The sequence below is a fragment of the Equus asinus genome, chromosome 1 (assembly GCF_041296235.1).
Source record: "Equus asinus isolate D_3611 breed Donkey chromosome 1, EquAss-T2T_v2, whole genome shotgun sequence".
Lineage (NCBI taxonomy): Eukaryota > Metazoa > Chordata > Mammalia > Perissodactyla > Equidae > Equus > Equus asinus.
In genome coordinates this window covers 187865880-187892612 of record NC_091790.1, presented here as the reverse complement: position 1 = coordinate 187892612, position 26733 = coordinate 187865880, and the positions used below count along the sequence as shown (strand labels likewise).

Genomic DNA, 26733 nt, shown 5'->3' with positions numbered 1-26733 from the left:
GTTGCTTCTGTGACTCAGTCCTGGAGAAGTGCATGACAGCTCAGGGTGAGAGGATCTCCGTGAAAGCAACTAAAAAGCACACTCACAAAGTCCTTCCAATTTCTAGTTAATCTGTAATGATTTTCGAGGACAAAGTATCTTTTCGAGTCTGAAAATCAACAGTGGGGTCAAAAAGGTCAAAACCATAGCAGAGATCATTACCATAGAGGACAGGGTCTCTCTGTAATTCTGGTGATTATATAGGTGATCTTGATCCTTTGCTCACCCAAGATTTATTCTCCTATTAGAGATTAGAGTAAAGGTGTGTACGAAAAGAGACAACAATACTACAAGCAGAAGAATCCACATCAATGGAATCACTCCAGTTCCTTCATTCTTTCATTACAGAAAGCTTCTATTTTCCACTGGCCAGGAAGCCCATGGAAGTGAAAAACTACAAGAGCCTTGCAACATCTTGTTAAATAAGTTTTCTGACACATGGCAACTAGTGATTAATTACTGTGTTAGAAGACAACATTCCTACAGAGAGTTGCTGGAAATACAGATGCTGCCCATGCTTGATTAGACATTGCTTAAGGAATGCTGAGGCACACTGCTGCAGTCTATTATTTCTGGATATTTTGGTATCGCTGTTATATTTATTTTACACAGCTTTAAACTCAGTAGAATTGATGGAGCCCATTTCACAAAACCTGTCCCTATCAAAAACAAGAACAGAAAAAAAATAAGGCTATAAAGTGTGTCTGTGTATGCGTGTATGTATAAGAGCAGGAGAAAATGAGGGAGAAGGAGACTATGAATAGTAGGGATGTATTCTTCCTGTTTGTAACATTTTCTGCTCTACAAAGAAAGAACTGTGAGGGAGATGGTCTGCTCCTTAGACGCCTATAAGAAAACTGACCCACATCAGCTGGTTAAAATTTCAGGGCATAAAGATAAACTAAACTTTCTCATTATCCAAGCCCTTCACCAACGCCAAAACAAGCTTTGATGTGACATGTATTCATGCATCCAGTGCACACAGTGAGCACTTACTGTGGTCCAAGCACTGAGGAAACAGACAGAAAACATCTCGGCCTCTTGGAGCCAATAGTCTAGTAAGGAGATGTCTTCTGAACCAGGACCAGAAGGACAGAATCAGCCAATTCTACATGTTCATGCTAGCCTATTTCCTTTTGTAATCCATTTGATTTAAAGAAAGTAACAAAAGAGTAAAGAGTAATAATAGCAGTACTTGTCCCAAGTGGCCACGTATCAGCTTATACTCGTTCCTTGGACATCATTCACTAACCCGACTGTGAAAGGCATGCCTTGCTGCCATTCAGTTATTTCCTGAAGAAACACTTTGTCAGCACATGGCCCACCGATGCCACCCTCAATACTGCCCAGCCTGCATTTCATTATTCAGATGCCAGTATTTTTAGTACGTATTTGGGCCCCATACTGTCTGCCAAAACTGTGTTAATTTACTTATTTCAGCTAAATAAAAAAATCATTTAAAAAAGGATGATTGAATTGAGGAATTATACTCCTCAGAGAATTAGTAATGCTTCTCTGTATCCCTCAGGCCTCCATGTTCTTAGCTTCCCCTTGTCAATGTTATTATGACTAGACTAATTCAATAATGAGATCATTCCCCATAAGAGCGACCAAATAATGCAGCATTCAGTCACACCTGGTTTCCCTAATCTGAGCGAGGAAGGCTTGCCACCAAATGTAGCCTAAAACAGGGAATTTAATGAATACACACACACCAAGACAAATAGGAAAAAAAAGACAGGGAAGGAGGACAGAAAAGCAGAGGAACAGGGTAGCATTGGAACAAATGGAGTGACAGATCGGAGAAGAAAGGTTAAAAATGAAGATATATGGTTATACGTTTTTCAAAACAAAGACCCTGGCATATATGTCTTAATAATTGTCAAAGTAATACAATATTTCATCATCCCCTTAAATGTCTCAGGAATTGCTTCAAATTTTCTTGAACTTCTCGTGGAATCAAAAAATCAAGTGAAAAACAAAGCAGTACTAAATATTTGGCAGGAGCATTCTGCACTGTTAAAAACCAATGACTTCCTAGCCATAAAGGAGCTTATGGAATAATTCACCCAGGTATAAAAAGCAATAAAGCACTAAGAGAGCATAATCTATCCTCTTCAAAACTGTTTAAGATTTCATTAAAGCACCAAAGGTCTGATGATTTCAGTAAGGTGTAGATAGTGTTGAGACCACATGGAGAGAAAATAAAATTAACTCTCAACTTTGGAAAAGTGCATTATAAAGAAACACTAAGAATTGAGATGAGCAAACCTAGAAAAGAGCAAGTGAAAGTGCTATTTAAAAGAAGAACCTTCGATTACCTGAAGGCAGAGCAGGGCCAGAGATGAGTAACCACTCCCCACCCAATAAAAACAAGAAGAGGAGATGGGTTGCAATTGGAAACGATAGAACAGATAAGGAAATATACACATGTAAAAATATATTCAACATGTTATTCATAATGAGACGAAAAAGGGAAAAAGTCCAATGTCTACAAATTTGCAAATGACTAAATAAATAAATATGGTTCATGTTTACCATGGAATATTTGTTCAGGTACTAGAAGTAGTATTTTCAAGGAATATTAATGGATATGAGAAAAACTATGTTTTCAAAGAATATTATTGATATGGGAAAATGCAATTATATGAATATAAAACTATATTAAAATAGTTCCAATTTTATAAAGAGAAATCATATACAAACGTATGTGTGGAAACTCACGTATACACACAGCACATGCACAAAAATCAGGAGAAAGTATACCAAATGTCATAGTTTAAAGTTTTATGAGTAATGATTACATTCTTCTTTGTATTTAATTTTACATATTTTATGCACTAAGCATATCTTACTTTAATAATCAGAAAAAAGTTACTGAAGTTTTGTACTAAGAAGAACTTAGGTTAGAGAATAGGAAAAGTTACCTGCCTAAGGGATGTTAAATATCCCACAGAATTTTTTTTTCTAACATCCATGCCCAATGTCCTCCATTTTATATGTGGGACACCTGCCACAGCATGGCTTGATAAGCAGTGCATAGGTCCACACCCAGGATCCGAACTGGTGGACCCTGGGCCGCCAAAGCGGAATGTGCAAACTTAACCGCTGTGCCACCAGGCTGGCCCAAATGTCCCACAGAATTTTATAGAATTACCTTCTTTATGACTGAAGAACATCTATTTGTTTTTTTGTTTTTTTTTAAATTGAGATATAATAGACATAAAACATTACATTAGTTTCAGGGGTACCATGTAATGATTTAATATATGCATATGTTGTGAAACGATCACCACGATAAGTTTAATTAACATCCATCACCTCTGTTTCATATTTTTTTAAACTAACTTTATAAGTACCAAGAATTTGTCTTTAAAAATGACTTTATAGGCAAGGAGGTCTCGGTTTTGGTACAAGGAACTGAGCCCAGTCTTCCCTCCTACCTTGCAAAGTCCAGGTCTGCTTCCCGTGACATGGTGATGTTGGTCAAATTCTGCTGAAGAACAAAAATATTTCTACACATTTTCTTGATACCAGATTCACTGATTCGCCTGAAGTACTGGGCACCATTAATGAGGATGCAGGAGATCAGGTGTCCCAGGCCTGAGGGGGTCAGCACAGGGCAGTGGGGTGAAAAGAGAAGACAGGTTAGTGCCATACTGCGTAAACGCACATACAGGAGCTCTCTCTTCTAATCCTCCACAAATTTAAATGACCAAAGAAAACATCTCTGATGCTTGTAACTGCTGATCTTACAATCATTTTAGAGTTATACATTACTCTAATAGTTGCAAATGGGAAAACTTTATGCTGGCAACAAAACCTAGTATATCCATAGCTCTAGCATTGCCATATACATCTAAATCCACCATACCAGGGCTTAGAGAATATGCAAGGTTGTTATAAACTACTCAAGTGCATAGGACTATTGTTTTTCTGCACAGATATTTTGGGAGCAAAGAAGAACACATGTAAATACAATGGTCTGTTTGGTCTCCTCTTCCTCCCACAAAACAGATAGGGGTGCACTTTTGGCTCAGAAGTTGATTGGGAAGCTACACAAGCAAAAAAATATCAATAAGAAATTGGGCTATTGGTACTAATGCTAATATACCTCAACACTGATAATGGACTATATTTTTAAAGTAGTAACTGAAGAGAATGTAATCAGAAAGGAAAAGCAGATTATACATTAACTGTTGAGTTCCCATGAGACACCTATGGACATTTTTGGGGTCTCATAAGTGGTTTGTTCTCACACTGAAAGGACTGTCTTATGGTCTACGGAATCTGGCAAAGGGTACCTCAGTACATTAACAACTAAGAGGTCCCATTCAGATTATCCTTTGTAATTAAGTTGAAGAACGTTGGTTCCAAACAACCTTACCATTTTTAAAAGTTACATTTTAATTCTAAATACTTGCAATTGAGTAAAGTTGTCTTCCATCTTTTGCCCTTATTCTTGCAAAGTTAGACTGTAGTAGGAAATTTCCCCTAGAACTCTACAGCTAGTCTGGCTACTAGCAAGAAGTCTACTATTTTTGTTATTTTCCTCTGCTAAGCTCATAGTCCCTCCACGGTGACCGTGGTCCAGACCCAAGCTTAGGCACATCTTCAGGTTCAGTGGCTCCCTCTGTCTTCAAAATGAGTTTTCATTTCATTTGAAGTTGGAAAGGACGAGGAGGATGCATTCTCTCCTGCTTCAGCTACACTCACCCACTGTTGCTTTAAGACCACAAACTCACTTGTATGTGCTACTACGTGAAAGTGAAGTTTTTTACTCAAAGGATTTTACACGTGGATTTTACAGTTAGATAATTTATTTATGTGAAAAATCTCTACGGGTCAAGAGATTTGGTGTGACTCTTCTGAGCCCATAACTTCAGGCATAATTTTGTTCTGCCATGGTATAATGCAGCCTGCCCTAAGTGTAGGCAATGAGGAGACGCATTATTTGTAGAGAATAATAAATAATAATAAACAAATTTATATAATAGGTATAATAAATAATAATCAATAATAAAACAAATTACAAGTTGGTTTGCTTTATATTGTCACTATGCATCAGCCATTCTAAACAGTATCTGTGATAAAGTACTCCTCCCTGCCACATCAAGGAGGATTGAGACCACTGACTCTTTCCCCCGCCTTGGGAAACTCAATTATTATGCCTTTTGAATTTAGAAAATTATATCCAGAGAAATCACTAGGTTTTTAAACAGGAAGTCTCAAATTTATGAATTCTTAGTTAAAATCTTTTCTGTGTCAGAGGATTACATCTGTATTTCAAGATGCTGTTGCTCAGAAGGATTAGATGTTAGGAAATGTCCAGGCCAAATGAAAAGAAAACTCTGGAAACTGCTGATATGGAGGGCTTGAAAGAGCCACAGTCAGAGTAAGGAGGAAGCTCTGTGTAGGAAGGGAAAAGCAACTTCCCAGATGGGCATTGTAGCTTCAAGAAATTCACAGTGTTGTGGGGCTAACGCCTAACTATTGAATCACATACTTTTTGGCTAAACACTTTTAGGGGCATTACCATTCAGACCACATCTCCATCTTTATGACATACTTTAATGGGAAAATAAGATTTTGGGGGGAGGTCCAAATTTGCTGGAATATAACTGTTTCATAAACAAGCAATGGCCATGCACTGACGCTTTCTTTCCTTACTTCAGGTTGCCACAATCCTTTGGACAATGTGCCTTCTTAATTGTTTTAAGTAACATTAGTTTAACTCTGTGAGAGACCATAGATGCTTCTGGCACCCAGGTCTACGTACAAACCAAAATAAGAAAAAAGGGAATATAATTTGAAGCCTAATGGGGGTCCTATGGTAGGAATTTAGCATGAAAATTATTTGGCTGGCATCACATTTTTCAAAATGTTGCAGGTGAACGCCTTGAGATGGTCCCGTCTTCCACACCCGTGCTCGCCTGCCTGAGCCTGAGGCAGTTAGGGATGCGGCCTTCCTAAAATCACAGTTAATCGGACGTTTCTGTTCTTTTCAGACAATAACACATTCTCTAAAAGAAAACGTCCCTTTCCAGTGATAATTTTAGCTAACGCAGGATCTTTCAGGGTTCTCTTCTCATTGTATGTTTCTTTTTCTTTTATGAGCTCCTCTTGAGTTAATTCATGGCCCACTCCACATATTTACCCAACTCTCATGAGTGGCATGTCAGGGAGGCAGCCGGGCTGCCATCTGCCTTATCTTGGATTAAATCTCCTTATCAGCCAGGAGCCATATTGTAGTCTACCTAGCCATACATAGAGAAGCTAGGTATTGTAGTTTTAATTTAAAAAACAAACCAACAAAAAACCCCAACCTTTTTCTACAAGTTTTGAACTTCAATAATACAGAAAAATCATGAAAACCTTCACCCTTCCTTCTCCCCAAACTCCCAGGAGCAGAGGCAGGGTCTGACCTTCAAATATATACTGGAACTTGTGCTGCTGCAGGCTGGCGCTCATGGCCTCTTCAATGGCGCTGATGTCTTTGTTGAGCTTGACCACCAGAGGGTCATAATCCATACTTTCCACATTGGCGACAATGGCATAGTTCCCCTCCTTTGCAAGGGGGATGAGATAGTGGAAACAGTGAACCCTGAGAAAGAGAGAGATGGGGAGAGCAGTTAGCAATAAATCTTTCTGATGAAAATAATGATCTTCTTGTGACAGAGTGACCGAATATTTAAAGCAGCAGTGACCCTGTAAATATTTACATACTTCTTTCCTTTTTCACAAAAAGCCATCTTAGTTATTCGGCAGAACAGCTGAGCGATCTTGAGCAAGTCAGCTTCTGTGATTCTCGCTTGTTTAATCCATGCATTGGGGGTAGGAATGGATGAATTCCTTTCAATGACAGGACTGTATGCGTAGTCTGAAAAGCACTATACTTTTCAACAGATATTGCCGTAGTGAAAACGAGAGGCAGAGCTCACAGATCTTAAAAGTGTAGGCTTTGGAGTGAGACTACTTTGGTTTCAATTCCCAATTCCAATGTTTACTAGCTGTGTGACTTTGGGCAAGTTACCTCCTGTCTCTGTGTCACAGTGTCCTTATCTGTGCAATGGGGATAATAACAACACCTACCTCACAGGATGCGCTGAGGAGCTACTGCATATAAAGTATACAGCACAGGGCCTGGCATTACTATTATATTTATTATTGCTAAGCTATTACTTAAATAAAATGCTTACTAAACATTACGCACTTGTTAAAAATTGTCCTAGGCCCTGGCAATCTAAGACACAGTTTGTGCCCTTAAAGACATCACAGTCTAATGTGGATAACAACAACAACAACAAAAGATCAAAAGAGGGCAGTGCCTCCCTCAGAAGCCCACGTACCCAGGGTGCCATGGAAATCTGCTGTGGGACATCAGGAAAGGTTCAAGAAGGAGATGATACTCGAGACACATAAGAGGGATCTGAGTGAGCCTGAGGAAGGCGTGTATTTCTATGTTGAAATGGCCTGAGTAAGTTTGGTCATATACAATTCTTAGGTTCTTTTTGGTAAATATCGGTAACTGCCAAAGTCGGAGGTGGGTAAGGATAGATTACTCCATAACCTTTGTATTACGATGTAGTGAAAGCAGGTTTCAGTCCAAATAACTCTACCACATATACAGGTATTTATTTAAAAACAAAACCCACCATACATTGGTAAATACAGTTCAAACGGGCTGTTCTGTAAGCTCAGTGAAGTGTCCGCTCTGTTGTTTTGGGTGCTCTGTCTGCCTGATCTTGTCATGGAATGTTTGCTGGGCATAGACAAGACGACAATCCAGAGTCAGGATTCTGTTACCCTTATTGTTGGCATCAGGTAACAGAAATATTCCTTGACAAATGGCTGCAAAAGCCTTGGGCATTATCCCTAGTGATGCACCTACAGGTTTGACTATCATCTTTCTTTTCCTAAGTCAGGTTTACTGAGAAATAATTTACAAAGAGTGAAACTTACCCTTTTCAGTGTGCCGTTGCCTACAGCTGTATAATCGCCACCATAATCAAGTTATAGACCTCTACCATCACCCCCAGAATTCCCTTGCACCCCTTTGAGGTCAATCCCTACTCATACCCCAAGGCTCTTGCAACCACTGATCTATTTTCTGTCCTTATAGTTTTGCTTCTTGCAGAATGCCATATAAATGGAATCATTGGAGTATGTAGGCTTTGGAGTTTGGCTTCTTTCACTCTGCCTAAAGTGGCTGAGATTAACCCATCTTGTTATTGCCGAGCAGCCTCCTCACCTATGGACATCCTGCAATTTAACCATTCAGCAGTTCACATCTGCATTGTTTCTAATCTGGGGTGATTATGAATAAAGTTGCTTCATGTACAGATTTTTGTGTAAATATAAATGTTCATTTCTCTTGGGAAAATACCTGCAAGTGGGATTGCTGAATCATTCAGTGAGTATAGGTTTAATTTTATAAGACAGCGCTAAACTGTTTTCCATAGGAATTGTGCCACTTTCCTTTCCTACCAGCAATACACAAGAGTTCCAGTAGCTCCACGTCCTCACCAGCACCTAAGTGTTGTCAGTTTTTTTTTTTTTTTGAGGAAGATTAGCCCTGAGCTAACATCTGCTGCCAATCCTCTTTTTTGCTGAGGAAGACTCGCCCTGAGCTAACATCTGTGCCCATCTTCCTCTACTTTATATGTGGGATGCCTGCCACAGCATGGCTTGCCAAGCAGTGCATAGGTCCACACCCGGGATCTGAACTGGTGAACCGCAGGCCGCCAATGCGGAATGTGCAAACTTAACAGCTGTGCCACCGGGCCTGCCCCTACGTCTTGTCAGTTTTAAAAAAAAATTTCAGCTTTGTTGATGTGTAATTGGCATATAAAATTGTAAGATATTTAAAGTGCACATCATGGTGATCTGATATTTGTATACTGTGAAAGGACTCCCTCCATCTAGTTAATTAACACCTCAATCACCTCACATATTTATCTTTTTTTTTTTAGTGAGAACATTTAAGTTCTATTCTGTCAGCAAATTTTAATTATACAGCACAGTGTTATCAACTACAGTCACCATGTTATACGTTAGATCCTCAGACTTTATTATTCTCTCAAAGATTTTATTTTTTTCCTTTTTCTCTCCAAAGCCCCCCAGTAGATAGTTGTATATTCTTCACTGTGGGTCCTTCTAGCTGTGGCATGTGGGATGCCGCCTCAGCGTGGTTTGATGAGCAGTGCCATGTCCGCACCCAGGATTCGAACCAACGAACCACTGGGCCGCCTGCAGTGGAGCGCGCGAACTTAACCACTCGGCCATGGGGCCAGCCCCCTCAGACTTTATTATTCTTATAGCTGAAAGTTTGTACCCTTTTACCAACCTCTCCGTTTCCCCCACGCCCATCCACCACTTATCTACTCTGCTACTATGAGTTTGACTTTCTTTCTTAGATTCCACATATAAGTGATACCATGCAGTATTTGTCCTTCTTTGTCTGACTTATTTCACTTAGTATCATGCCCTTAAATGTCTGTCAGTTTTTTAAAAAAAATTTGTCATTCTAATAGATATATAGTGGTATCTCACTGTGGTTTGAATTTGCATTTCCCTAATGACTAATGATGTGGGAATATTTTCATGTGCTTATTTGCTATCCATATATCTTTGTGTTCATGTCATTTGCTTAACTTTTTTATTGGGTCGTTTTTTTCTTATTATTAGCTTTTGAGAGTTCTTTATATATTCTGAATATAAGTCCTTTATTAGATATACATTTTGCAAATATTTTTCTCCCAGTTTTTGGCTTATCTTTTCATCTTAACAATGTCTTTCAAAGAATAGTTTTAAATTTTGATGAAGTTCAATTTATCATTTCTTTCTTTTATGATTGGTGCTTTGGGTATTGCATTTTACAAATCTTTATCCAAACAAAGTCAAAGATTTTTTCCTATGTTTTCTTCTAGAAGTTTTATAGTTTTAGGTTTTACATTTAGATCTATGATCCATTTTGAGCCAAGTTTTATGTAGGATGTGCTATATTCTTATAACCTATTCATGTAAAGGAATCCAAATATCTTGACTACCAGTTCATTTCAATGATGTCTGATCATCTTATCATCTGGTAATCAACTAATGACTAATTTCACCAATAAAAACTCATTCTGACATTCATGTGCTAATTGGCAAAATGTATAGTTTTGATCAAGATAACAGTAACTACATCATTTGCAGCCCTCTCTGGAATGTGACCTTTCTGATATCATGAAAGTTGATCAACCCTGGAGTGGGATTCATGACTAGGAAACTGATTGCTACTTGGTTGAAATTTAAACTAAGTAGCTCTTAGTTGAAAATAAAGTCAAGCCATCAATGCAAAAGCATTTTTACAGTAAATTACAGATGTCATAACTCTAGACAATGGGAAGACCATGTACAAAGCCATGAGGGTGTGAATGGAGGACAGTTTTAAGGAGTGATGAGTGGTTCCTTCTGGTACACACGGATCACATGACAGAGGCATGAGGTGAGCTTGGGAAGATGGGTAGGGGCCAGGTCATCATAAGCTTTGGAGGCCATCGAAGGACTCTGGACTTATTTGAGAAGCCACTGGGAGCCTTAGAAGGATTTTAAGAGGTGAAATGATATAATCAAATATCAGCATTGGCAAGATCTCTCTGGCACAGTGTAAAGGGTGGATTGACAGTGGAGAACAGAAGCAACTGGAAGTAGAGAGACCACTCAGGAAATCACTATGAATTGGAGTTGAGAGCTTAGGAGATCCTAAAGTAAGTGGCAGAGCGGAGAGTTAAACACTGTTTTAAGGTACTATCTTCCCTTCTCAAAATGACTAGAGACAAAAAAGAAATTAAAATAGTCACTGGCAAATGTCAAATTCACATAGTGTTCTTTTTTCCTTTTGAATTCTGGCATGTTGTTGCCGACCTCAACATGACTTTGGCATTAATGTTTTCTGCAAATATTGCTGATTGCACAGCGGGATGGTTGATTTTTAGAAAGTAGGCACTTAGGATCCCAACAGTGACAGGCAGTTGCTGTTGAACGCACTTAGAGCCCTCCTGATGGTGAGAGAAATCAGCTGATAAAGGTGACATTCTTGGCATCTTGGACTCTAACGGCAACTTAATTTTTTTCTTCTAAAGTTCAAATAGGAAAAAAAACTCAACAATTTTTAATGGCCTCACCATGTCTTTCATCTCTTGAGGGTGTCATTTGCATTATGCTTCAAACTGTGGGAAGGCGTTGCTTGGTGGTTACATGTGACCTACAGTGACACAGGTAAAATGTCAAATGCTCTTTGGATGGGTCCTTCAACATAGAACCTACCGGATTTGAGAACACGTTTTGGTTTGAACTTTAACAATGTTAAGGAAAAATATGGGCTATGGATATAAACATATTTCAGGAAATAAGACAAACTTTTGGCATTTGAGGTTGTTCTGGACTTCTTGCTAGTATTTCCCATTAATTTTTTGTTTGTTCTATCTGTGCTTTCTTATTACAGTGGCTTCTTGGGTAAAAGTGCCAGAGACAGTGTCTAACCAGCCACTTCTTCATCGCACCAGCTCTTGGATGACAGGGCCAAAGTTCTAATTTCCTTTTACAACAGGATAGGAACAAAACAAACAACTGATTATGATGACAAGAATGATGTTGGACATGCAGTCTCTGTACCTCTTAAATACAAGTAGTGGGCTACCAAGTGAAAACAGAATCTCCAATCAATTCATCTTTTTTCTTTTTTTTTGCTGAGGAAGATTAGCTCAGGGCTAACACCTGTGCCAGTCTTCCTCCACTTTATACGTGGGTTGCTGCTGCAGAATGGCTGACAAGTGCCCAGGATCTGAACCTGCGAATTTGGGCTGCTGAAGTGGAAGGCACCAAACTTCACCACTACATCACAGGGCTGGCCCCTCAATTCATCTTCTTTAACAAGCAACAGGTTTTGTTTGGGGAAACAGCACTTATTTTATCTTGGTTTGGTTTCAAACCAGCTAATCCTCAAGAGTCACTGAAGTTTTTATTGAGTACCTATTATGCAGCAGGACTATTGCAGGTTCTGGGCCGTAACAATGAACAAGGCACACCTGATGCTGCCTTCTGGGCCCTAACAGCCTCCTCTGCAGTCACCCACTGTGGAGACCCAGAGCACTCAGCAGTCTCCCCTCTTTGAGTATTATCATACTACAGTATAATGATTTGCTTGAGATGTGTCTTATTCATTTTGCACCATCAACTGTACAAACCAGGGGAAAAAAAGCTTGTTACTGTGAGAAGGAAGGAATAAAGCGTGTCAACATTCACTCTCTGAGCTATACGTGGAGTGTTCCGCCTAGTTTTATGTACCATACTTCAAAAAGAACAAAGACGAAAGGGAGCATATTCATAAGAAAGCAACCTGAATGTTGAAACTATGTTATATGAGGAGGTGAGGAAGTTTAATTTAGAAAAAGTAAACATGTTCAGTGTTCTTAGTAAAAATAAGGAAAGATAATTCTGCATCCAGGACTCTAAAATTCAATCATTTTGATATTCCTTCTTAAAATGACCTTTTTCTGTTTTTAAAATAATGCTGAAGGAGATATAGAAGTGGGTGTTTCAGCACTGACTTGTTTCTCGTAAAGTTAATAAGTAATGCGTAAAGTATGTTCAGCATTATTAGGAATAGGACCGCCAAGATGTACAAAAATAAAAAGGGCACAATAGAGGTGAAGACTCAAATGTGTTGAAAATATCCCACTCGGAATTCACTACACTACAAGCAAATAATTCCTAATGTCGAACACCTCGTGCACCCACACAATCAATAGCATAAATTCTAGGAGCTGTGATAGTAATTAATTTGATGTTCTCTTGTTTTTCTGTGCAACCCAGGTAACAGAGGTATCAGAATGTTACTGGCTGATTTTTTTTTCTGTCTATTGCATTTATCTATTCATTGAAAACACCTGATTTATTTCACTGTCAGCTTGTAAATAAATAGAGAGCACATCTAAAAATTATCATAAAACAAATCAGAAAACATAGAGGAAAAGTCTTTATTTCTGGATAGCTGAATGTAAGAAATAAGATCAGAAATAATGATGAGTAAAATAAATTCCAAATCTGCAATGCTATTTCTTACTCCCTTCACAAATGCTCACAAGCAATACAGAAGTAACTCATTGTACAAGATAATGAAGAATGAAAAAAGCAAGTGGCATACAAAAGAAGTGACATCGAAAATACATTATCAATTAGGCTTTGCCTGAGCACACCTGAAAGATATCCAAGTTCTGACTAGAGTCCAAATGTATGAACCAAAGTCCTGTTTACATTTTTAAAACCTAAATTTAGTAAAGACTCTAAATGAAAAGATACTCTATCAACTTTAATAATGTCCCATGATAATACAGGAGAAAATATACTACTGTACCCTTTCTGATCCTGAGGTTTCTGATCCTGAAGTTTCAAAAGTATACATCCAACTGTCTGTCTGACATTGCTACCTTGATATCTAATAAGCATCTCAAGCTGCATGCCTCCAAAACGGAATTCTTGATGTCTAGCCCTCCCCAACCTCTCCCCACTCTGTCTTTCTCAGCTTAGTTAATGGTCCTGGCATTCACATAATTGCTCTGGCCCAAAGCTTGTGGTTTTCCTTGAGTCCTTCTTTTCCCTCACTGCCACCAGCCCCTGTGCCCAATCCAATCTATCAACAAATGTTATCAGCTCTACCTTCAGAACACATCCCAAATCTAACGCTTCTCACACCTTCACCTCCGCCACTCTGGTGCTCATAACTGGTCTCCACTGGTCACTCTGTTTCCATTCATATTTCTCCCTGTAATCCCTTTTCCATACAACAGCCAGAGTGTTCTCTTAAAAATAGGAATGAACGAATTGATGAATCTCTCTCCTCTGCTTTAAAACCTCCCATGGCTTCTTAATGCACTTAGAATAAAATTTGAACTATTCACTTGGTCTGTAAGATGCCACAAGGTGTCGGGCTCCATGACCGCCACATGCTCAGGCTCAGCCTGCCTCTTTACCTGTCCCTCCACTCCTCCCCTCTCCTTGTTCACTGGGCTACAATCACATCGGATTCCTCTCTGTTCCTCAAAACTATTAAGCTTGATTTTGTCTCAGGACCTTGTGAGTGCTGCTCCCTCTATCTGAACTCTTTTCCGGTAGGTCTTTGTACAGATGCCTCCTTTTTGTTGCCTTGTCAGTTTCTCTGACCACTCCATCTAAAAAACAAAAAAACAAATCCTTCTTTCTAGTCGACCCCAGCCGCTCTCTGCACTGTCCAGTATAACAGCACTAGCCGCATTTGGCTATCGAGCACTTGAAACGAGACTAGTCCAAATTTTGATGTGCTGTAAGTGTAAAATATGCAGACTTCAAAGGCTTAGTGCAAAAAAATGCAAAATCTCATTAATAATTTTATGTTAATTACACATTAAAGTGATAATATTTTGGACTACTGGGTTAGATAAAATATATTTTACGTTTCCTTCCACTTTCTCAAGTGTGACTATTAGAAAACTTAATTCATCTGTGTGGTTCACATGTGTGGCTCACCTTATATTTCTATTGGATAGAACTGCTTGATTCCATTATGCTATTTTGGTTTTTTAGTTGCACTTATCTGAAACTTTCTTTTTTGTTTACTCATTGGCTGTCCTGCGGCCTCCCTCCACCCTCTGCCCCCTCAGTAGAATGTAGTTCCATGACGGCAAGGACCTAGAGTGCTTTTTTTCATTGCTGTATCCCAATTTTTAGAGCACAGCCTGGAACCAAGAAGGCATTCAACAAATATTATTGAATGAGTAGATGAATGATTGAAGATTTCCTAGTCCTTTTCTTCCTACCATTTCCACAGGTGTGATAATAGCTAATCAGAATATTATCATCAGATAAAAGCTAATCAGAATATTCTACAATGCAGAGGAAGGAATAAGAATCCAAGAGTATGGCATCTTTGAAACTATTTTCTTCAATTATCATTTAACTTAATCTCTTCAATTGGGTTTTAAGTTCTTGAAGAAAGGGATCATGGTTCTTGCGTCTCTATACTCCCTCCTTGATTAGCAGAGTTACTTAGTAAAAATGTCAGTGATAATCAAGTAACCATAACTGCACAGCTACCACATTTGACCACTTACTATGTGGCAGGCATTATACTAATTATTTATTATTTCATTTACAAAGTCTATAAGTTAGGAATTATTGTTTCATTTTTAAGACAAAGAAACAGGGTGAGTAAAGTTAATTAACTGCCTTAAGATGGCCTAGCCAGCTAGTAGAGACATTCAAATTCAGATCATTCTGATACAAACTCTGAATCACCATATTCACAATACAGCATGTGCTTAAAAACTTTAACAGTGACTGAATAACACTAAAAATCACTTTCAGTGTAAAAAAGGGACAACATCAATAATAATCAAAAATTATGGTGATACTCTCCAGAAATAAGCAAGGGATTTATGACCCACAGTGCATGTAAATCACAAAGTCTTGTACTTGGCTGTGTCATACCTGACTTCCAGATGTAGGACCAGCAAGCAGCGGTCAGCCATATCCTGGAAAGATTTGGCAAGTTCGCTCAGAGTCTGCATGATCTGCTCTGACACTGGGGGGAGATCCATGTTCATGTGGCTCTCTTGAGCAGGAGACATCACTAAAAGAAGGGGTGAGGACAAAACACCAATCATTTTATTAGATGCCTACAGGTTTTTTTGAAATGACATATTATTTTGTTGCTCATCATGCTGTTTTTACCAATTTGGCTAATGCTAGTGTTGGCAGCATTAGGCATCCAAGACATGTTGGACTATTTTTGTACTTGATTAAACACAGAAGCCCAGCTGATTGTCTTGAATCAATTCACAGAATGATAGAAACAGAATCTCAGAGTTGGAAGTGAACTTAGAAGTCAGTCATCTGGCCCCATCACGAGGTCTATGTTTGTATAATTTGTACATCTTCAAGTGGCTGTTCAGCCTGTGGTTGCACATCTACACAAACATTGGGGAAAGGAAACTCAATAGCTTTTGAAGCAGTCATTCCATTTCTGAAAGATTTGACCATCTAGCATCAAGCCATATCTGTCCTCATTAACTTCTAATCATTGGCCCAGATTCTACCACCCTTGCAATCATTCTCATGTGTGTCAGTACTTCAAGTATTGAAGATATCTCTTTTGGCTTCCTTGAAGTCTTCTCTTTTCCAGGCTAAATGTCCCCAGTTTTCCAACTATTCTTCAAATAATCAGACTGAGTCATTTTACAATTCTCGTAATTCACCAAAAAACATTCTAATGGTTCTATATTTCCCTCAAAATGTGGGATTCAAGACCAAACATAATGAATACTACAGAGTGGTCTGCCCTGACTAGAAAGACTGATTAATTCTCTTGTTCTAGATGCCAGGCTGCTTGCATGTCAGCCTACAATCTTCCAGGCGTTGAGGGGAGTGGCGGTGTGTTGTATTCTACTTTAACTCACAGAGAGCTTGCAGTCAGCTAAAAGCCTTAAAAAGGTCTTTTTGGAAAATTTGATAAAGCTACTTTCTATATCTCTCTCAAATAATTGATAAAATATTTAACAGTACTCCAACATTTTCTTCAGGAAAATACCAAACAGCAAAAATGTGAACTATGTTTTTTTTATGTCTAGACTTCTGTTGTATATCCAGTTCCCCACAATTTCTCAAAGATCACCAACAATAATTTGGCAATTTCATTCAAAAGCTCTTTTGGTTCTCTAGAGCCTCAAAGACTGGTCTTGAGTCTTGGCTCCACTACTTACTGATTATGTGACCAAGAGCTAATTACTTCTATTCTGTCTGCCTCAGTTTCTTCTTCCGTAAAACGGAGATAATAGCACCTACAGCATGGGGTTGTTGGGAGCATTGAATGGGTTAATGTAGACAAAACACTTAGAACAATAGTATATAAAACTCAATGTTAATATATATAATACACGCAAATAATTATTACTATTGTTTAGTATGTGATTTGTCTAGGTTAAGTGTCTTAAGATCAATTACAGCAACAAAGTACTTAAAAGATAATTCTATCCATCTTGAAGTTCAATTTCCATTTGTCAGTATTTTTTGCTTTTCCACCTGAAAATTCTTCTCCCTATCAGAGGGTACAGTGTCCTTTGGAAGAGGGCTCCCCGGACTTAGAGCACATGGCATTTGGTGAGGTACTACTGACTAACGCAGGAGGTGTTCACCTTACAGGGTAGGGAGTCAACATCTGGCTGCAGCAGTATCTATAGTTACTGGCTTTCAGTGCTGCGTCTACTCCTAGACTCTGCCAAGCCCAGAGGAGAGCCCAGAGGGATGGTCAAGACTTATAAGGCCAAGTGGAACCAGACTTTAATAAATTAAAATACCACACAAACATTAAAAAATGAATTTTGTTCAAGGGAACTGACGTGTAAGGAAGACGAGAATGTAGTGATGTAGATTTAAAATTTTACCAGCCTTGGCATCATCTAAGATATTCACTAATGTGATTTGCAGGACTGGATGTGTGACACTGCATGTCCTCTCTAATTTAACATCATTCAAGTTGTTTGATTGCCAGGTGAGATCACGGTCTTCATAATGTTTCCATTTGGCAGGATGTATGAAAGCAACTGTAAGTCAACATTGTTCTAATATTTCAAAGCATTTTAGGGCTTTTGAGCCTCTGGATTCCTCTGTTGTGTGACGCTAACTGTGGCATGGTGAGGTATCTATACAGCAATGAAAAGAGGAAGAAATCAGACTTTGAAGAAATCAGACTCGAGGTCTGAGGTCCAAAGCTATACCATGTAATCTCCCAAACCTTATCAAAGGCATTCTGGACAAATTCCACCAAGAAAGTTAAAAAAGTCTCCCTTTCTTATTATAGAAATATACAATTTCATCATGTGTAGCCAATGACCACTGCCAAACCGTGCAAATTAAAAAAAAAAAAAATCCAAGTAGAGGAAGTTAACAGCAAGATAAGCAGCCAAGATAAAACTTGCAAAGATTGAGGTAAAAGTAGTTTAGAATAGCATCATGCTGTACATTTTGCTCAACCATAATCTAAAGCAAAAACACCTCTTAGTAAAGCAGCATGAAAAATTATGCCCAGAACACTTTTGAAAAGCTGGCTTGTGAATTCCTCAGGGTTGACTGAAATTTACGAAGTTTTCTTAACAAGAAAGAATACACTGAGCACAGAAATGCTGAGCACTGCAAAGACAACACCAAACAATTAACTAGCTCTTAAATGTCAAATGGAAATCTTCAAAAAAAGCAATGCTGACAGAATCTGCTTGGGAGATTATAGTCAAGATAGGAGGTTACTGGACACACACATGCACACACGTTTGCACATACCGTTTTAGAGGCTATGATGGCTGTTATATTTATCTCAGGCATTGCTCTTCACATTGCCAGAGCCCACATACGTTGCGCTTTAAAAATATTAGTACTTGATCATTTTATCAAGATATGGACTTTGAGCTGTTTTTCTAATGCTGTGGATCGGTCATATCAGATCATTCATATTATCTTTGTTCCTCTTATAACCATTGCATAAAAGCAGGCATTTTTGATACTCCTAGCTAACTCTTTGCAGCGAGGTAACTGCAGCTTTCTGTACTAAATTGATTGGTCTATATGAGGAAGCTGAAACTTGTCTCTGGCGCAGACACTGCTCGTTAGGTGAACCAACTGGTATTTCCTTCCAATTCTCCTTCGCTCATTAAACTATAGACTCTAAAAAGCTACACGTTTGCATTCCCAGCTTTGTTCGCAGCTAGACTTGGCCATGTGTCACCATCTGACCAATGACCCTCTAAGTAGATTCTTCTGTGGCAACTCGATCTAACCCTAGGATAATCCTGCAACTCATCTTCTGACAGGGAAACAAAAGTACGGATTGTTGCCACTAAAATTTTCTGGATTTTAATTTCAAAAAGGTCCTCAATACCACTTGTCAATCCTTCACTAGTTTTTGGCTAGCTCTTTTCCCTTTCTCAGCAACTTTCCCAAATTCATGCTGCTCTCCCCAGGCTTTTTGTCCTTTCTACTCTCTGTTACTCTCTCGAGGACCTCAGATTCTTATTAAGACTTCACAAGAACTGTCAACACTTGCTGTCTCTGTACTCTTGCCTTCTACTAACTCTTCCATGTGCCATAATCTGATTTCTGCCTTCACTTCTTTACTAAATAACTATTCTGATAATTGTCATCAATGCTATTCTAATTGCCAGATCCACTGGGCACTTCTCAGTCCTAATCTCAGAAAGGCTCTCCGCTACCTTCAACGTGACTGGCCATCTCCTTCTCGAAAGTCTGTTTCATACGGCACCATATTCCTCTGGGTGTCCTCTTACCCCCCTGACATTGTTACATCATTTTCACAGTGCCCTTCACTGGGCCCTCTTCCTTTAGCCCACCCATAAACGCTGGTGTTCCCAGGGACTTTTTCCTCTATTGGTCTCCCTTGTCATTCTAAATGGTCTCTAAGGGTGAGCTCATCCATTTTCACGGTTTTTGCTATTATGGAGGAATTGATGATTCCTGAACTTCATTTGATCAACTGTTTGCAAGCTATCTTTACCTGTATATCCCATAGGCATCTCAAATGCAATGTGTTTAAAACCAAACTCATTATCTATCCTTAGCATCTGTTCTTTATCCTGAATTCCCTTTCTATCAGCAGTATAGTAATCTGGGAATCTCAGCTGCAAACGTGTGAGCAATCTTTGAATCTCTCCTCTCCCTCACTCTCCTCAGCAAAGACTAATTTTTCCAACTTTATTTCCTAAATGTTTTCTTAATATACTTTGTCTTTTCTATGTCTACTGTCACTTTCTTTTTTAGCCCTCATCTTTCCCATGGACTACTATAATAGGCTCCTGACTGATGTCTTTGCCTCATGCCTGGCCCCTGCCTTAATTCAATCCTCCATATTTACCTAATTAAATGTGAGTTAGACAAAGAAAGTTATTTATCTAAAAGACAAATTTGACTATGTTAATTTCTTGTAAAAATAACATCAATGGTTCCCATTGCTTATATAATAAAGTCCAAGCTCCTTAGCAAGGCTTTCCATGATTTCTAGTTTCTGCCCAATATCTCAGTTTTTCTCCATCTTTCACCACTCTCTTTCCTCTTCAATTTCACCCCTCCCCAACCCTGGCCCTTTGACCCACCACTCTTTTAAAGTACATTCCCTAAACATATCGTGGTGTTTCAGGATTCTATACCTTTGATGGCTTTTATTCCTCTTTCTATACTATTCATGCTTTCTGGCTTACAAAGCCTTTCCTGGGGCTGGCCCAATGGCCGAGCGGTTAAGTTCACATGCTCCGTTTCAGTGGCCCAGGGTTTCGCAGGTTTGGACCCTGGGTGCTGACATGGCACCGCTCATCAGGCCCTGCTGAGGCGGTGTCCCACATAGCACAACAAGAGGCACTAACAACTAGAATATACAACTATGTACTGGGGGCTTTGGGGAGAAGAAGAAGGAAAACAAAAAGGAAGATTGGCAACAATTGTTAGTTCAGGTGCCAATCTTTAAAAAAAGAAAAAAAAAGAAAGACAGAAAGCCTTTCCTTATTCTTCAGGCAGGGTCATTGGCTCTTCTGGGTGTTTTTTGTTTTTTTGCCCACATAAATTTACTATAGTAGTTATCATATTCCATTGACATTGTTTATCAATATGTCTCCCTCCCAGATCATTAACTCCTTCAGGGCAGGGATTATATATGCATTCCTATTTTGAAGGCAGTGGAATAACCGGAGGCATTACAGGAGCTCAATCAATGCTATAATAATTAAGCTGAACAAATGACTTAATTGACCAAAATAACATGGCAAATAATTCAAATAATAACAGACTGATAAAGATCAGGAAAGAGAAAGAAGAACTTGCCATTTACAACTATAATTTTCTCCTTAGTTTCTTGAGTATATTCTAGGGACTGAGTGGGGATGTGGAAGTGGTTCATCATGCTGGTTTCCTGGGCTATCTGGGGACCTTGCACAAGTACAGTCTGAAGCAGTTCTGGTCAACCCTTACAATCTCAACACCTTCCCTGTAAACTGTGTTGCCTTTAGAAGTTACTTTAATTTCATGAGTCCACCTTGCTGCAGCAGAGATTTGAGATCTCTCTTTTTCACTGACATAAAATTCCTGGCATATCAAATACTCAGCATCTCTCAAGGAAAGCCAACATACTAACTGTCATGGAGAAGCAATCAGCCTAGGACATTAGGATGTCTCAAGTGCTTCCACATCCTAATATTAACCAGACTGAAATCTGTTTAGGTCTTAAAATTAGTCAAAATTGGACTCATTCAGACCCAGAAGAGCATCTGTTTTCAAGGATGCAGCTGCTACACTTTCAACGGCAACTTACTGTGACTTCTTTAATTGATTCATATGAGGATGTCCTTGTGCATCTGCAGTATTTCCTAAAATTGTTACAATATTAGCTTAGACTGGTATCAGCTGTCATGAAAGTGATAAATTGAAAAGGGAAAGATGGTTATCATGGCAGTAAAGAAAGGTGAGCGCTGTGAATTCAAACATTTTAGAAGATGGAAAAAGACAATAAAGAATGATCCCATGAGATTTTCTCACTGGAAAATATTTTAGAAGATCAAATTCTGGTACAATCATTATTTTGGACTCCTCTTCTTACTTGTACAGAGAAATGAGACCACATAATCTCTGCTTGAACCCAGGATAAAATTATTTAATTTCCAATCTTCCGTTTTCCTATTTAGAAAATTGTGGCAATAGCATTTTTCTAACTCCTAGAGCAACGTGTTATTAGGTTTTGTAAATAATTTTGAGATCCTTTGATGTTGTTACCGAGCTGACATTTTTTAAAATAAAGATAGGAATGCTGATTAGTTCTGTGACAATAAGAGCTCATGGGGCTTACAGAGTCAATGGGGGCTGTGACAGCAGACTCTCCATCTAACCCATTTGCTCTCCTTAAATGCCTGTGGGATATGCTACTATCATCTAACACTGGGGTAGGATTTAAAAGTGTCAGACACTATAATACCACAGTTGCAAGTTGGAACTTTAACACCAGCTAGTTCTATCCTCAGCTTTCTTAATTTCTCTGTACCACTATCCCTACTTTCTATTCATTCTCTTGAATTATTTGCAAATTATATAAGTTAACTGTCCCCCACCCCAGTGCTTTGTATACAGTAGGCACTTTCTAAATGTTCATTAAATAAATTATTTATTTATGAACGGAATGAATAGATGATCTCCCTATGCTAAAGTATCTACTGTCTTATTAAGCATCTAATGTGAATTTTCTTAAGATAGAGATGTTCTTTCCTCCCTATCTAAGTCAGTTACTACAAACTAAACTCTTTTTGATCTTTCTCTGTCCTGAGATACATTTTTAACACCTAGCTATTCTTCACCAACAGTTCTAGCTTTAGACACTATTATCAAGCCAGTTATTTAGTCGCTCTTTCCCACTCTCCAAACAATCTATAACCTAGTTGTAAGCTCTTTTGTTTGACTTCTACATAGGATGAGCGTTATCTAAGAAACATGTTTGGTAGGTTCTCTTCATTTTGCTTCTTATTGCAGAAGCAATAATTCTTCTGTCCCCAAATAATAACTATTTCTTTTCAGTCTAGATTTCCCTAGAAATTTTGGGTTTGAACTAGCAAAGTCAATTGATTTTGAAAACCACAACACTGACTCAGATTGTCCCTTGTCCCACAGAATTACGATCGCAAAGGATGGGGGTGTATTGCACATTACTCAGATTTGACTCCATACATGCATACACACGTGTATAACCAGCTCTGGAAATACAGCCTCCTCTCTGAGACATAACACCCAACCAATGAATCCTTTTATATCTAAAAGCTATGTAGCAAGAATGGCAGTCATCAGTCTTTTCATTGCTGCCTCTGGAAGGAAGCTCTCTTTTCTCCATTCTCACAGGGGAAGAAGGGCAAATGGAAGGGACTTTTGAAAAACTAGGGTGGGGAAAAGTGGAAGAAATTCATTACCAGGAAGAAAAAAAGAGATAAAGATGGGGAAACAGCAGGATGAGGTGAAGGTGTCTTATTTATATTTGCTTTTCTAGGGTCCATTCCCCTAATTGATAATGTGTTTATTACCAATAAAATAAAATTAAAATAAAATGCTTCCACCACGTTACAGGAGGCAAACACTTCTTTTCTGTGGTACAGTTATTTAAATGATCATGTGTTGCATCTTTTCCCCCTATTAACCATAAGACAGTGGGCATTATAACTTCCTAGCGTTCTTTGGGACATCTCTCTCTTCCTCTCCTCCAAAATGTCTTATATTACCCTAACTATAGACAGTGACTCTTTGGGGGAAGAAAAGATAAGCCAGTCCTACTCACTGCCCAGTCTAATGACTCGGATGTTCAATGACATTTGTTTGAAAATGTCTTCTTATGAGGCCCCCCCAACCCCACAAAAGACCAAAGATGAAACTTTTATAAAGAAATTAACTTTAAGGATGCTTCTTAAGAGTAAATTTTCATCTCTATGAAACCATACTCTTTCCTGCTGCTCCCCAGAGGAATACAGTTTATTCTTTCACTTTTTATTACCTCTAGAACACATTTCTTAACAACTCAAGCCTCCTTTTCCTCATCTATACAACTCAGAGTTGTTGTGAGGACCATGTGGGGAATGTGGCCCCTAACATGGTGCCTACCGCAAAGCTAGGGACAATTCTCTGAACTCCAGTAGCACCCTGCTTCCCCCTAATGGCCTTAGCACAATTCATCTTGCACTGTACTTGCCTAAGGCATCCCTGGCAGACTGTGAGATCCATGAGAACAAAAGCAATAACATATTCTTCCTGTCATTTCTGATAGCATATAGCTCTTCCTTACACTCAGAAATACTGCCTGTTGAATATAATCTTTAAGTTAAGGACAAATCAAATAATTTTATCTCCTTTTTTTCCCATTATATCTTCACAATGCCTTTAACCTAACGTCCTCTCAATAGTTCATTAGCCTGGAACATTATTCTATTTCAGAGTGAGAAATTGAAGCTCCAGAAAAGCTATGAATGTTTGAAACTGAAGAATTATTCCAAATATTGATCCTCATAGGAAAACAAAGGAAATGTGTATAAGACCCACTGTGAAGAGCAAAACAAAAATAAGAAACAAGGTAACAAATGACAGCTGTTCCCTTAAGCTACCACAGGAGAAGAGGCCAATTCTGAGCCAACAGTATATGCACACTGCACAGTTCCGTGGAAGGAAAATCCCACCCAGTTATGAACCACTGCTTGAGGGTAACAAGCCTGAGCAAGCCCCAGGTCCTCCACGACATTTCGCTTTAGGCTCCTATCTCCATGCAGCGCAAACCAGCACAGACACACGGTCTTTCCACCTTGTGAGTGACACTACAGACCTCAGTCTCTTTTGGTCCTCAGGGCAAACACTAAGATTGATTTTTCTTTTATTCCAAATAATCCTCCCTGAGGCTTGGTAAAAACCTAATCATCAACTAAAAAGGCGTGTGGTGTGGCCAATTCAGCTCCTGCCGGATATGAAAGAGAAATGGAGGGAAAAAGCTAATGAACAGCTCTAGTCCTTCTGTTGAAAGGCACTATTGTGGAGCTATATTAGATTTCCATGGACTTTGTTAGCTTTTTGTATTTCTATAAAACCCCACATCAAAGAGCATCTTAAAGTGTTAACAAATACTTAACCAGATATTTTAGGTGAATGAGCGACACAGATTTAAGTTTTAACAGAGTTTTAGAGAGAAAAATATTACATGGCAAAGAGATAACATTTATCCCTGTGTTCAAACAGGAGCCTTACAGCTTTAGCATTTGTAAATCTTCCAAAGAGCTTTAGGGGATGGCTTATTCATGGGGTAAATTAGAAATATTGGTGCCCTTTACAAACGGTGAAACTGAACCAAACAGAAATAAAGCACGTTTCCCAATACGACACAGCAAACAAGTGCAACAAATAAAGACAGAACTAAAGGAATTAAGTTGAAAGTCCTATATGGGGTCTCTCTTCAATTTAACTTTTTCCAGTCGCCTTTTTTCATGAGCGTCCTGTTCAGGCAGCTGCATCATTCATAAATTTAGGCCCAACTTGAGAAATCAACTTCTTGACGGAGAGCGGGTACAACCTCACAGTTATCTTTGCCTTTCCAGTATATAACGCAGCTTCTGGAACCCGCAGGTAAGTATCAAGTACAGTGAACAAGAAGGTGCCCTTTGGAGACAGATAGACCTGAGTTCAAATTCTGACTTTTTCACATCCCATTTGGGTGAACTTCTCTAAAACAGATTCCCCACCTGTAAAAGGAGATCATCATACCTACCTCACCGGATTCTGATGATTAAATGAGAAAATATATAAATGCCTAGAATAGCATTTGACACACAAGTGCTTAATATATGGTAGTTACTATTACTACCCCTACTAGTATTTATCAATGAAGATGTGTTGAATGAATAAATAACAAAAACCCAGTTTCCTTCTCCTCTATAGCTTTAAGTAGCCTTTGGAACAATAAGAGTATCCTTATATATTTAATGGCAAAACCTGATGAGCTACTGTGACTGCAGAGCAAAACAGGGAGACTCCTGGAAACACTGGTCACCCTGATCCTATCACTGTGTGGACAACACACAGACAACTGACTTATCTGGAAGACAGAGGTGACCCTGCCAAGAACACAGACGATCACCAAGACTAGCTATGCAGTTGGTGTCGGCTCCCTTTGAAGCACGTTGGAAGTAAGAAATAGAGAGAGAATTCACTTGCTAACACATGGTGCAAGACTTTCAGGTGTAAATCTTGCTAAGAGAATTTCTGGTCATTGAGGACAAGTGTGGCCACTGCTCCAGTATGAGGCAAAGACTACAGTTAAGTGCCTCCTCTTTAATTTCCCTTGTGTCAGATATTCCCTGTGTGGGCTAAATTGATGCATTACTGCCATACACATATTGACTAATGCCTTGTGAAGGTTTATAATATACAGCTAATTTCTGTCTTTATACATTAGTAACACATGAATGCTGTTCACACATCCATTCTAGTTTTGTAATATAATCCCTAGAATAATTAACAGTTTAGATAGATGCTTCCAGAATCAAGTTCCCTAAAAACCAAAAGATTAATAATCTGTTTTTATGCCAGCTAAGGGTAAGCTACATAGAGAAGCAATCATTTATCTATCAGGTGATTATACAATTTCAGGATATTGCCTCAAAATCTAAATAATCTTCTTTCCCTAAGTAAAAGAATATGTATTCTCATATTAATTATGAACCCAATTTTCCTACCTACAACATTTCTTTTGGATTGACTACCTATGTTTAGGCTCAGAAAACAGTGGTTAAATTCTGTCTCAACCACTTACTAACTGAACCACCTTGGGTAAATTGTGAAACTCTGAACTGGGGCAATAACAGTTTCAGCCTCAGAGGGTCATTGTAAGGATTCAATGATGTAACACACACAGAGCATTTAGAACAATGTTCAGTGCACAGTAAGCACTCAGTAATCTAAGCTATACGGTTGGACCTCATAGTGGGAGCCTGGAAGATTGAAACTCCCAAACTCATCTCCTTACTCATCAAAACACCTTGGAGAAAACCAGAGAGCTGTGGGCTTCGTTGTTCACGTGGCTAATGGACAGAAAGGATATGGCATATTGATATATTG

General features: G+C 38.7%; 1 protein-coding gene across 4 annotated transcripts in view; it reads right to left on the bottom strand.

Annotated features, from left to right (window-relative positions):
* Window positions 1-26733, bottom strand: part of EXOC4 (exocyst complex component 4) — a 736472-nt gene that overhangs the window by 52223 nt on the left and 657516 nt on the right. For all 4 annotated transcript variants that reach the window (XM_044746180.2, XM_044746218.2, XM_044746246.2 and 1 more), the window contains 3 exons: window positions 15547-15688; window positions 6465-6643; window positions 3483-3642 (listed from right to left, as the gene is read on the bottom strand). In XM_044746180.2, coding sequence (XP_044602115.1) covers window positions 3483-3642; window positions 6465-6643; window positions 15547-15688 — 481 coding nt within the window. The remainder of the gene's footprint in view (window positions 1-3482; window positions 3643-6464; window positions 6644-15546; window positions 15689-26733) is intronic.